The sequence below is a fragment of the Sinocyclocheilus grahami genome, unplaced genomic scaffold, assembly GCF_001515645.1.
Source record: "Sinocyclocheilus grahami isolate Dianchi unplaced genomic scaffold, SAMN03320097.WGS_v1.1 scaffold707.1, whole genome shotgun sequence".
NCBI lineage: Eukaryota > Metazoa > Chordata > Actinopteri > Cypriniformes > Cyprinidae > Sinocyclocheilus > Sinocyclocheilus grahami.
Genome location: NW_015505886.1, coordinates 192,648 through 205,315, shown reverse-complemented (window position 1 = coordinate 205,315; position 12,668 = coordinate 192,648). Strand labels below are relative to the sequence as shown.

At 34.3% G+C, this 12,668-nt stretch overlaps 1 protein-coding gene across 2 annotated transcripts in view; it reads right to left on the bottom strand.

Moving 5' to 3' along the window:
* Positions 1 to 11,655, bottom strand: part of LOC107559982 (calcium/calmodulin-dependent protein kinase type 1D-like) — an 18,721-nt gene extending 7,066 nt beyond the window's left edge. For both annotated transcript variants that reach the window (XM_016244014.1, XM_016244013.1), the window contains exons 1-3: positions 11,168 to 11,655; positions 3,211 to 3,342; positions 2,549 to 2,623 (exon numbers count right to left, since the gene is read on the bottom strand). In XM_016244014.1, coding sequence (XP_016099500.1) covers positions 2,549 to 2,623; positions 3,211 to 3,342; positions 11,168 to 11,262 — 302 coding nt within the window. In that variant the 5' untranslated portion in view covers positions 11,263 to 11,655. The remainder of the gene's footprint in view (positions 1 to 2,548; positions 2,624 to 3,210; positions 3,343 to 11,167) is intronic.
* Positions 11,656 to 12,668: the final 1,013 nt, after the last annotated feature.

Genomic DNA, 12,668 nt, shown 5'->3' with positions numbered 1-12,668 from the left:
AGACAAAAACAAACCAAATCAAAGGGAAAAAACTAGAGCCTGACCGATATATCTTTTTTGCCGATATTATCGGCCGATATGAGCCTGAACATTTTTTTTCCAGAACATATAATGCAGATAAAATGCTTGAAATGGTGTAATTACTTAGTTTGTCCAACAGAGCATGCTCCATTGTTTGCTACTGGCGACCTGGATGTTTGTTTTTAAAGCTAAAGTCAATGGAAAACCATTGAAACTTTGAACGGCCATATCTCCGTAACGGCGCGGCGAATTCTCGAGCTGAAGGGATCCCCCGAATTTGGTGGAGATCTGCCGGCGCGTTCGCGAGATAGTGACACCAGTCAACACTTTCCCTTCAGTAAGGAGGTCTCTTGTTCAGGCAGCATTCACGCATTGTCTTATTCGACTGTAAGTGCCCTGCGAAGTGGACTTCACATGAAATTCTGCCATGATTCCAGTTCCAAGGGAACGTACACGTTACATTTAAAGAGCATTAAAGTGCGCGAGACGTGAATCTATATTGTATTTATTTACAGAGGTAGGGGAGAGCGGGGCACAAAGTAACACTTTTTGACTTTCTCAGTTTGTGTAAATCCACATGGGGTTCAGAATATATATATTTTTTAATCCACGGTAATTTTACACTTGTCTACTACAAATATGTCGCTTTGTTTCATAATTACAGTGTATACGTTTTTCTTTATTTACCCTCAAAAAATGGAAGTGAAATGTGACAACATGCCCCGTAGGTGGAACACATTGTAACATCTGAGGGGCACGTTGTAACATGACCATGTAACAGCTTAAAATCTTATCTGATCCAATGGAAACAATATACAAGACAAACTAAAATATTTTGTTAATAAATATATATATATATTTTTTTTGTTTTTTTGTTCAAATAAAATAATGGCTTTTTTAAGAATTACAAATAATCTGATTTTGGAGTTTGACAATGAACACATTGCAACCGTGCTTGGGACGGCCCACATAAACCAGCAAAAATGCTTTACATGTCTTGAAATAATAATTTCTAAACATTAAACATTGACTGTCAGTCTTTATTCACATGTTTATCATTGTTTCTCATTAAAATTAATTAAAGTAAATAGTGTAAATTACATCGCTAATGGCATAGACAGCACATTGTAACGCAGTGTTACAACGTGCCCCATCTGCGCAACTGGAATTTAAAACTGGTTAGTGTCTTCTGCTAGTAATCAAAGCATTAAAAAAAAAAACTATCTGAACTGATAAATAACAGATTGGAGATTAAAACAATAGCAGATTTGTCTAATTTTAAATGAATAATAAAAACTGAGATAAATTTACTTAAGACAGAATTTAAATGTTACTATGGTAAAATAAATATTCAAACCAGGTGTGTTACAACTAACACCCTGTTACTTTGTGCATTGCACTCATCACAAGTTTATTGTTAAATTGTTAAATGGCCTTACATATCTCTGTCATCATTATAAGTGTTTGATCACCACATTTGAGTGATCATTGCAAAAAATTTGTTTATGTATATATATTTTGTTTATGTATATACTGTATTCTATATATAGTACCAGTCAAATGTTTGGACACACGAATGGGAAAGTGTCCAAGCTTTGACTGGTACTGTACTATAATATACACAAAGAATATCGGCCGATATATCGGTATCGGCCTTTTTTTTACTCCCTAATATCGGTATCGGCCCCAAAAAACCCATATCGGTCGGGCTCTAGAAAAAACACCCAGAAAAAAATATATATATATAATAATAAATAAAACCCATAATTCAGATTCAATTCAACAAGTAGCAAACCATAAAATAAAATAAAAATAAAAAGAATGGTTAAATTACATGCATTAATATGTGGTTGCTTGGGATTTATGGGTTATGAATTTGTTTACTAGGCCAAAACGGAATGTGGCAAATTTGAGTGTTTAGAAAAGTAATAGCACACATCAAGTCAAGAAGCAACATGAAAAACAAAAAGCAAAGCAAAAAAAAAAAAAAGAAAACGAAACAAATCAAAGGGAAAAAACATACAGAAAATACAGCAAAACAAAACAAAAAATAAAACCCAATTCAGATGATTCAATTCAACAAGCAGCAAACCAAAAAATAAAATAAAAAACAAACAAACAAAAAAACACCCTATATCTGGGTTCAAAAACAAAAAATGCTAATGTTTCTCATGTCAACCTATAGATTATGGATGGAGACTGGGGAAATCATCAGTTGTTCAGATCAATAAAATGATTTCAAACAACAGCAGCAGGCTTGTGCATGAATCAAAATAAGAATTGGCTCCCTTTCAAGTCATGAGTTGGACGCCCCACAGGACGTTGAATTGGAATGTGAATTGAAATGACAGGAAGAAGAATATCCTGGACTGCAATTCAAAGAAATTCAACAGTCACACAACAAGAACAGATTTCTTAAGTGTTTCAAGCTTTCCATCTTGCAAACCTGCTTCACATCGTTTGGCTCCCTTTCAAAGACTCTGCAGACTTAAAGCATTCATTGAAGTAGCAAACAGATTCTACTCACAGTTGCATAATAAGATACAAATGAGTGGGGCTCTCGTAAATGTCTTCCAGTGCCACAATGTTCTCATGCTTGATCCTGAAAAGAACAGATGAAATATTTGATCAATTACAGCAAACCAGAGTCGCACATGAGTGGATTATGAAGCCTTTGTTTTGGATGGCAGAAGTTCGTTCCCGTACACCACAGCATATGTTCTGGGCTGGTATGTTGAGCTATTTTATTCATGCAGATGGTGCAAACAAAAGAAATTCCCAAATGTAACTCGCTAAACAAAGATTATATCATTCTGACCACTGCATCTCCAATCCAGCTGCAAGCTGCAGCGTTTTTACTCGCCAACATTTACCATGACAACCACGGACCTGCGCTCGGCCTCAACGTGCGGTGAATAGAAAGGTCTGCGGCGTAGGCCACATGAAGCATTTGTACGGCTTTTAAAATGCTTCCGACGCTTTTGACAGGGACAGGTAGGAGTCAGTAAAGGTAGGAGGCTGTGAGGGGCGTGTCGTAAAGGCTGAGTCATCTCTCTCGCTCTGTGGAGAAAGGCTCAAACTCCCACTAACAGCTTCCTCTGAACTTTAGTGTTTCTGTAGCTGAGGAACTTGTGTAAAGCATGTAATGGGTGTTGGGTTTGTTATTTTGGGAGCTTTTAGAATACTTACTTCCTCAGCACTGCAATCTCATTTTCTATTCCGCTCTCTTTTCCTCTTAGTGCTTTTTTTGGAATGCATTTCACGGCGTACATCTCTCCTGTGGCCTTCTCTTGGGCCAGGACCACCTCAGAAAACGCCCCACTGGAAAAAAGCATGAAAGAAAGGCTAAGTGTAAAATAGTAGTTGGCGATTTTTTTGAATACAGAGAAAGGACAGAAACAAAATAAGGTGCTTGCAAGGTAAGCAGCGTATAGTAGAGAGTAATAGTCTGAAACAATAATGAAAATTGCATAATACAATAAAGTAAAAAAATTAATTAGTAGTGCTTAGATAGCCAGAATAAAATAGAACAAAATTAAATAAAACATAAAATAAACATAAAATTAAACATACAATAAAACAAGACAGCCTAGAATAAAATAAAATAAGCAGTTGTGGGGCAGAAGCATAGTAAATAAATAAACAAACAAACTAGTGATTTAGACAGCCTACAAAGGGAAAATAAAAATAAATAAATGAAAAATGCTTTAGAAAGCCTACGAAGGGACAGAAGCATAAAATAAAAAGAAACAATTATTAAATAAAGTAAAAATAGTAGTGCTTAAGGCAGCCTCCAAAGAGGCAGAAGCATAAAACTAAATAAAATAAAAAACAGTTGTTAGACAGCATACAAAGGGACAGAACCAAAATAAAATAAAATATAATAAAATAAAATAAAAAGCAGTTGTGGGGCAGAAGCATAATAAATAAACAAACAAACAAACAAACAAATAAACAAACTAGTGATTTAGACAGACTACAAAAGGAAAAGAAAAGAAAAGAAAAAAATGCTTTAGACAGCAAGTATAAATAAAATAAAATAAAATAGCAGTGCTTCAAACAGCCTACAAAGGGGCAGAAGCATAAAACTAAAAAAAAACAAAAACAAACAGTAGACAGCCAGACAGACATTAACAAAATAAAATAAAAAAATACTGCACAATTATTTGATTTAACCTATTTATGAGCATTTCAAATACTAAGGACCCACTTCAAATGTCTGTAAAATATTTCAAATATACTTCAAATATTTGTTTAAACCAAAGCCAAACCTGTACGCATACATTCATGTCTGCTGTGATTCTGTAGGGATGTTGTATCATATGCACTATGTGTAATCAGTCAGCCACTGTGGCTTGCAGCTAAGCCTTTATTGGTCACTGAAAATCAGCTTTAATTCCTCGGCACACACACAGTCATTTACAAACACTAACATGAGCACTTGCCGCAATCCGGAAATCTTGGAACAAAAGGCCGTATTTCAGTCAAAAGGTTTCCTGAACCATTTACCAAATATAGGGCTTGGTGCTTTGCCAAAATTAAGCATTTGTCATCTGTTTCTTAAACTGTAAAATTTAACTCTCATCTGCGATTGAAACGTAAGCCCTTCAGGAGGCTAGAAATGTAGTGACTCATTGGCTGAGCACCCAGCAGGTTGAGTACTTTGTAAGCTATGTGTTCATATAAGCGTGTGAGATTGCAGTGGGTGCAGCGTTCATCTCTGCAAAGGATTAAAGTAGAAGAAAAACAACAGCATGCATTAAACATCAGATTTAACACGTATGTAATTCAGACATCTTTCACGGACAACATGAGCAGTGTTTTCCAGTGCAAACGGTGCTGGAGTGTTATGGATGGTTGCCAGGAAGTTGCTAGTTGGTTGTTAAGATGTTCAGAATGGTATGCATTGCTATGCGGTTGCTAGAGAGTTATGGGTGGTTTGCTAGGTGACTGTTTATTGGGCCAAGTCAGAACATAGTAAATATGATTGTTTAGAAAGTAATAGCACGCCTCGTCAACAAACAGATTGATAAAATTGAAGTTGCAACGACTAAAGTCTTTAAGACTCTGCCACGCCCCCCTAAAACGGATCGTTCCAACACGCCCCCACATATCTACCTCACTATGTGGAAATATTAGCATAATGCGGCCCAAATGTGCACTCAAAGAAAGAAGGCGTGGTTTCAGTAACCGCAGTTTGTGTTGAAGCAGCATGTCAGGGAGACGTATTTATTTTGAAAGCTGACGCTCGCGATTATGGTAAGGGGCGTTACATTTCCGACGAGTGCTTGCGGTGTTCGGCCAATCACAATGCACTGGGTCAGCTGGCCAATCAGAACAGACTGTGCTTGTCAAAGAAGGGACTTTGTTGAAAACGAAGCGTTTGAGAGAGGCGGGGCATAGAAGACCTACAATAATGTACAGTATTTGAAAAATAATGTGTTTTTTGAACAGTAAAGCATGTCAACATATTCTGTTACACCAAATACACAAAATAATGATCTTTAAAAAAAGCATCATATGACCCCTTTAAACAAACATGTCTGTGAGCGGTTTTCAGTTTAGTGCATCTGGAAAATCTTGTGTAAGGCGTATTAGAGAATCTGTTATGTCATCTTCAGGATGGGAAATCCTAGAGAGATAATCCAAAACATGTTCTAGATTTATGCTTGTTCTTGGTCAAATTTAGCACACATCATTGCAACAGCTTTTAACATCTACTACCAAATGGAATTCTATTTTTATATTAGACTATATTAAAAATCTAAACTACCGTTCAAAAATGTGGAGTCGAAGATTTTTTACAATTATTTTGAAATAAGTCTCTTATGCTCACCAAGGCTGCATTTATTTAATCTAAATACAGTAAAAACAGTAATATTGTGAAATATTATTGCAACTTTAAAAAACTCTTTTCTATTTTAATATATTTTAAAATGTAATTTATTCCTGTGATGCAAAGCTGAAAGATGTTTGGAAAATGCACTGAATTAAAAAAAACAAAAATTAAATTTAAAAAATAAGATACAAAATTTGAGCTCATCTGCCTTATATAGACATAAATTAAATTAATAAAATTAAATAAAATAAATATTTGAGCTCATCTGTCTTATATAGAAATAAATTAAATTAACAAAATGAAATAAAATAAAATAAAAAAAGATATTTAAGGAACGATTCATGTCTGACCTGACCATAATCGTCTGCCTTAAACACATTATCTTTAGATGTTTGGAAAAGGTACTGAATTGAAAACTTAAATTAAAATTATAAAAAATAACAAAAAATATAAAACAAAAATGATATAAAATATTTGAGCTCATCTGCCTTGTATAGATATACATTAAATTAACAAAATAAAATAAAATAAAAATATTTTAAGTATAATTTATGCCTGACCTGACCACAATCATCTGCTTTAAACACATTATCTTTAGATGTTTGGAAAAGGCACTGGATTGAAAACTTAAATTAAATTAAATTTACAACAAAACAAAACAAAATAAAAAGTAATAAAATAAAATATTTGAGGTAGCAGTGACCTGACCCTAATCCTGTGCCTTATAAACATACAGTGGGTACGGAAAGTATTCAGACCCCCTTAAATTTTTCACTCTTTGTTATATTGCAGCCATTTGCTAAAATCATTTAAGTTATTTTTTTTTCCTCATTAATGTACACACAGCACCCCATATTGACAGAAAAACACAGAATTGTTGACATTTTTGCAGATTTATTAAAAAAGAAAAACTGAAATATCACATGGTCCTAAATATTCAGACCCTTTGCTCAGTATTTAGTAGAAGCACCCTTTTGAACTAATACAGCCATGAGTCTTTTTGGCCAGCTCAAGAAACATTTAGAATATTATTATCATTGTTGAGAACAGTTATACATTATTTACGTAATATTAATATTTTAGTAATAATAATATTTTTATAGAAACTGTGATAGCCTACATTTTTTCTGCAATTATTTGATCAAAAGAAAGAACAAAAGAACAGCATTTATTTGAAATATATATTTTTTTGTAACAGTGTGAAAGTCTTTACTGTCACTGATAAAGATAAATTAAATATGAATTTCTTTCTAAAAAAAAAACCCTGGTCCAAACCTTTGAATGGTAGTGCATACAAGTTTAAAATGTAATTTATTAAATATATAAATTTGTGTTTTACAAAACCAATTTTAAGCATTTATGCATAAGCTTTTGGATCAAAAAGTTTAAAGATCATGACAAATAAAATCACTCCAGTGTGTTCAAACTTTTGGTGGTATAATTTAGGGATCTTCGTTCCTGTTCCTAAAGAGTTTTAAGCTGCATCCAAAATCAAATACTTCCCTACTATATAGCATGCAAAATAAAAAGAAATATAAAAAAAACCAACAACAACAAATGCAGTATACCAAAATTATAGTATGTCCGAATTCATAGTATTCGAATATAGAACCTACTTTTTCAATAGTCGTGAAGTAAGTTCAAACTCAAACGTAGTACCTACTAAGACGGTACGTGATTTCGGACGCACCGTTCGTTTCAGCTCCAAAACACCTGCTACAAATTTTCAATTATAGTCCTGAAGACCTCTATTGGCTTGTTAAGCTAAACTCTGCAGGAAGTGGGTCTTCTCCAGGAGCAGACTTGAAAACTTCGGATGTAATTCATGCTGTTGGTGATGACGTATGGCCATTGCATCACAATCATCTTTGAAATCAGAAGAACTCAAAATGACTGGAATAATGGGGGAAAATGACATCCTCCAAGCATTAGAATGACCTTAAAAGCTCTTCTACAATGGTGTGTGCACAACAAAATCAAAAACTATTATAATCTGGACATGCAAAGAGCGAGACTTGAGAAACAGAAAACTGTATAGTCTTTCCCCTCTTCTGCAGTCATACAAGTCAAACAGTCAGATTGAGACAATCAGCACATGTGCAAACACGACTTGTGATTCCTGCTGCTGGACCGCTGAGATGTAATACGGTATCAGAGTCTGGGACAAGGAAGCATGCAATTTGGAGTATTCTTTATGAGGTGTTAAGCTATTGTAACTGGCGGGACTAATGGAGCTTCTATACAAATAAAAACATTTACAGGTCAGGATTGATCTGTATCCACTAAAGCTGCCGGTAAATCCTTTTGTAAGAGACTTTTGGTGTGCTATTGTAAAAACGTTATGTAATACAAATTTCCATCATGTTATAATGTCTGTTTGTGACCCAAGCATCCTCATCTGACTTATACACACATTATCTTTTAGATGTTTGGAAAATGCACTGAATTAAAAAAAACAAAAATTAAATTTAAAAAATAAGATACAAAATTTGAGCTCATCTGCCTTATATAGACATAAATTAAATTAATAAAATTAAATAAAATAAATATTTGAGCTCATCTGCCTTATATAGAAATAAATTAAATTAACAAAATGAAATAAAATAAAATAAAAAAAGATATTTAAGGAACGATTCATGTCTGACCTGACCATAATCGTCTGCCTTAAACACATTATCTTTAGATGTGGAAAAGGTACTGAATTGAAAACTTAAATTAAATTAAATTTACAACAAAACAAAACAAAATAAAAAGTAATAAAATAAAATATTTGAGGTAGCAGTGACCTGACCCTAATCCTGTGCCTTATAAACATATCTTTAAAAGGCACTAAATTGGAGAAAAAAATAGAATAAAAATAAAATAATTAAATTAAATTAAGTACAAGAATGGTAAAAGACTATGATATAGCACAGATGCATTGCAATCAATTCCTGATGAACTGTTTTGAAAATTATCCATAGTTCATTTTACAATGGTGCTGAACGTGTCAGCTAAGGGACTATCACAGTTTACAGGACAAGTAAAAAAATAAATGAATAAATAAAAACCACACAAATGGTGAAAGATGAAAAACATTCTCTCTCTAAGGGACATAAAAATACCTGTCCTATTTTTGGTCCCTGTACACCATATAAATAGGCATCTCTTGGTCTATTTCAAGGAATTACTAGGGAAAACCCAGTGAACCTGTATTTCATTGCTGCTACAACAGAAGAGGAACAGTTGTTCATGACAACATAAGGCCATGTAGCCGGATGTGGGATATTAAAAGTGACAGAAGAAGGCCTGCACATTAAAACCCGCTATGCCAAGTAGGTTAAGTATGGATTTAAAATGCATACATATTATGCATTGATACAGACCACATTGCCCACATCAAAACACCCTATTATATGTCTGGTTCAATATGCAGCTATGCGGTTTATAAGAACACATAAGGGAATGCTGGGATACGCTTTCACCTTAGTAACAGTTGTTGACAGTTTTACAGTTCATTTAGCCATTACTAGTCTTGCGCTCAAGGTCATGAAACAAAGTGTTTATTAGAAGCAGAAAGCTGATATTGCTACAAACATCCAGCTGTCTATAATCAATTTGTTTACCGTATAAATCATGGTAACAGGGTTGACTGACAAACCCTACAAAATGTAAGATAGTGATTTTAGGATTAAATAGGATTTTGAAAAAATGATTACATGATAGTTTTATTTTTAAATTGATTGAATTGCATTTCATTTGAATAATTATATATGATGGTAACAGGGTTGACGGATATCCTGGGGACGCAAATTCAAGTCTTTTTTTTAATTTTTATTTCAACCAGTCTAATAACATCTCAATAAATAATATAAACATGCATGGAAAGTAAAGTGTTATTAGAAAAATTATTTAATGCTGATATTTAAAAAAATATACAGTTGTCAACAATTATTTACTGTATAAAATTGTGGCAGGATTGACTGACAAACCTTACAAAAGGTAAAGAACAGCAGAGGATTTTTTTTTTAAATGATGATTTCATTAGTTATATATATATATATATATATATATATGATTATAATATATATTATCTTTTTAATTATGATCGATTTCATGAGACAGATAGATTTAATTTGAGTAATTATTTATGATTGTAACAGGATTGACAGATAACCCGGGGGACGCAAATTAAGTCTTTTTTATTTATTTGACCTGTCTATTAATGTCTGAATAAATAATATATGCCTATAAGTAGAGCAGGCTAAATACAATAGTCTATACCAGCTTTTATTTTCATAGAATATTCAGTATATACATAGCCTATGCAAATGAGTGTCCTGTCGTTACACATACCGTTATATTCATGAGGGACAAAACCGCAACGTATTCTCGAGTCACTGAGCCAGAAAAATAAGCTTCAACTTTTTAAGCCATTTCTAACCCACACTGTAAAAAAAATTCCGTAAAATTTACGGTTAAAAACCAGCAGCTGTGGTTGCCGGAATTTTACCGTAAAAAATACGGTAGCAACATGTTAGGGTTTACGGTTTCAACTTAAATTTACAGTTAAATACCGTAATTTCATTAACTGATATAATGTTAATATACCAACCTACTGAAGTACTGAAATCTGTTTTGTACCTTTGTAATACACTGATAACCACCAAATGCAGGTGGTGATGAGAAAGTCACATGATGAACCAAAGCCCATCACAAGCAGCTTTTAAATAATAACATATATAGAAGGTGCACAGTGTCATTCACACAAACACTAAACACCATCATGGTAACACACATGACACTGAAATAATGCAATAAACATTCATTTAACAACATTAAATGAATATTATTAGGGGTGTAACACACAACCCTAATATACAAAACTGATAAGAAAAAACTAAGAAGAAACAGTTATTTCAACAAAAAAACAACAAATTTGAAATGTAAAGCAGGTAATTCTGGGAATGTCAATTTACGGTTATTCACTGTAAATTATACGGTATTTTTCACTTCCAAAAATGGTATACTACCGTAAAATGTATGTCCAATACAGTTTTTCACCGTATATAGTAGGGGAATTTACCGTGAACCATTTAACTGGTTTTTACTGTAGCATTTTTACAGTCTTTTACCGTTAAATTCACGGTCATTTTGTTTACAGTGCAGCAAATATGGGTTGAATGTGATGATAAAAGTTAAGTATTTCCCCTCAATATTCTCACATGTCAAACTTTGAGAACGCAAACTGGAGGACACTGACTCTCTGATATGGAGATTACAATCGCCGTCAGTCACTCACAATGTCAAAGTATCATTCATACTCACGTCCCGAGGATTTCCTTAAATTCAAATATCTTCCTGATATCATCCACTTGCTTTTTCCACGATCCATTCACAGATTCCTCGCGTCCCCCGGCCATGGTGCTTCCAGGGTGAGCGCTGCCTCCGAATAACCTTCTTAACGCGTCAATCTTTCCAGCCTTACAGGAAACACAAACGGATAAAGCCGCGACCGCGAGTATCAGTCTCTGTGACTTGTGTGACTGGCTTTAATCGTTGCCCGCATTCCGTGTCATGCCGTCCGGTTACGGTACCGCCAACAGAACGAGGACTGACCGACGCACAGCGACTAATCCAATCCCGCCTCACTGACTCACCGCGCTCGAGCTGAACCGACAGAACGTGTAACGCGCGCGCAAATGCGTGATTCCGTGTTCTCGAGGTATTGAAGTAGGGCTGCTGTATCGCACCGGTTGACAAATGATGCAACTGTTGCCCGGTAAGTAACCGGTGAGCGCGTGTGAGGGATGACACGGCTGAACAGACTGCGTCAGGAACGGTACACCTGCTGCATCAAGAGTAATACTGCATTCATCATTAGCCATACAAACTCTGCAAGTGAGGAAGACGCTTTGATAAACGGTCTGTTCAGCCAACAATAATACATATTTCAAGACACTACAGGTGAATGGGGTAATTTTTTTTTTTTTTTCCAAATAAGACATCGCCATACTTCCGTACCCACTGTACATAGCCTATGCAAATGAGTGTCCTGTCGTTACACATACCGTTATATTCATGAGGGACAAAACCGCAACGTATTCTCGAGTCACTGAGCCAGAAAAATAAGCTTTCACTTTTTAAGCCATTTATAACCCACACTGTAAAAAAAATTCCGTAAAATTTATGGTTAAAAACCAGCAGCTGTGGTTGCCGGAATTTTACCGTAAAAAATACGGTAGCAACATGTTAGGTTTTACGGTTTCAACTTAAATTTACAGTTAAATACCGTAATTTCATTAACTGATATAATGTTAATATACCAACCTACTGAAGTACTGAAATCTGTTTTGTACCTTTGTAATACACTGATAACCACCAAATGCAGGTGGTGATGAGAAAGTCACATGATGAATCAAAGCCCATCACAAGCAGCTTTTAAATAATAACATATATAGAAGGTGCACAGTGTCATTCACACAAACACTAAACACCATGGGGTAATTTTTTTTTTTTTTTCCAAATAAGACATCGCCATACTTACCTAGCTGATTTAGCACCGTACGTTAAGACAGTTGTGTTGGTTTAGCCTACAAGTTCTCTGAAACGGTATATGCTTAAATATGCAAATGATGGATTAGCTATTGAAATATACACTCATTTGCATACATTTGACGTCTGCACATTAATAAAGCTAGGTTTAAAATCCTCGTTTCATTTTGCTGACATATTAAGGCTTTTATAAAAGGGATTTTGGTTATGTTTTTATCACAACATAAATAAAAAAAAGAATGTGAATACCCATATCACCATGTTTTTAAGAATA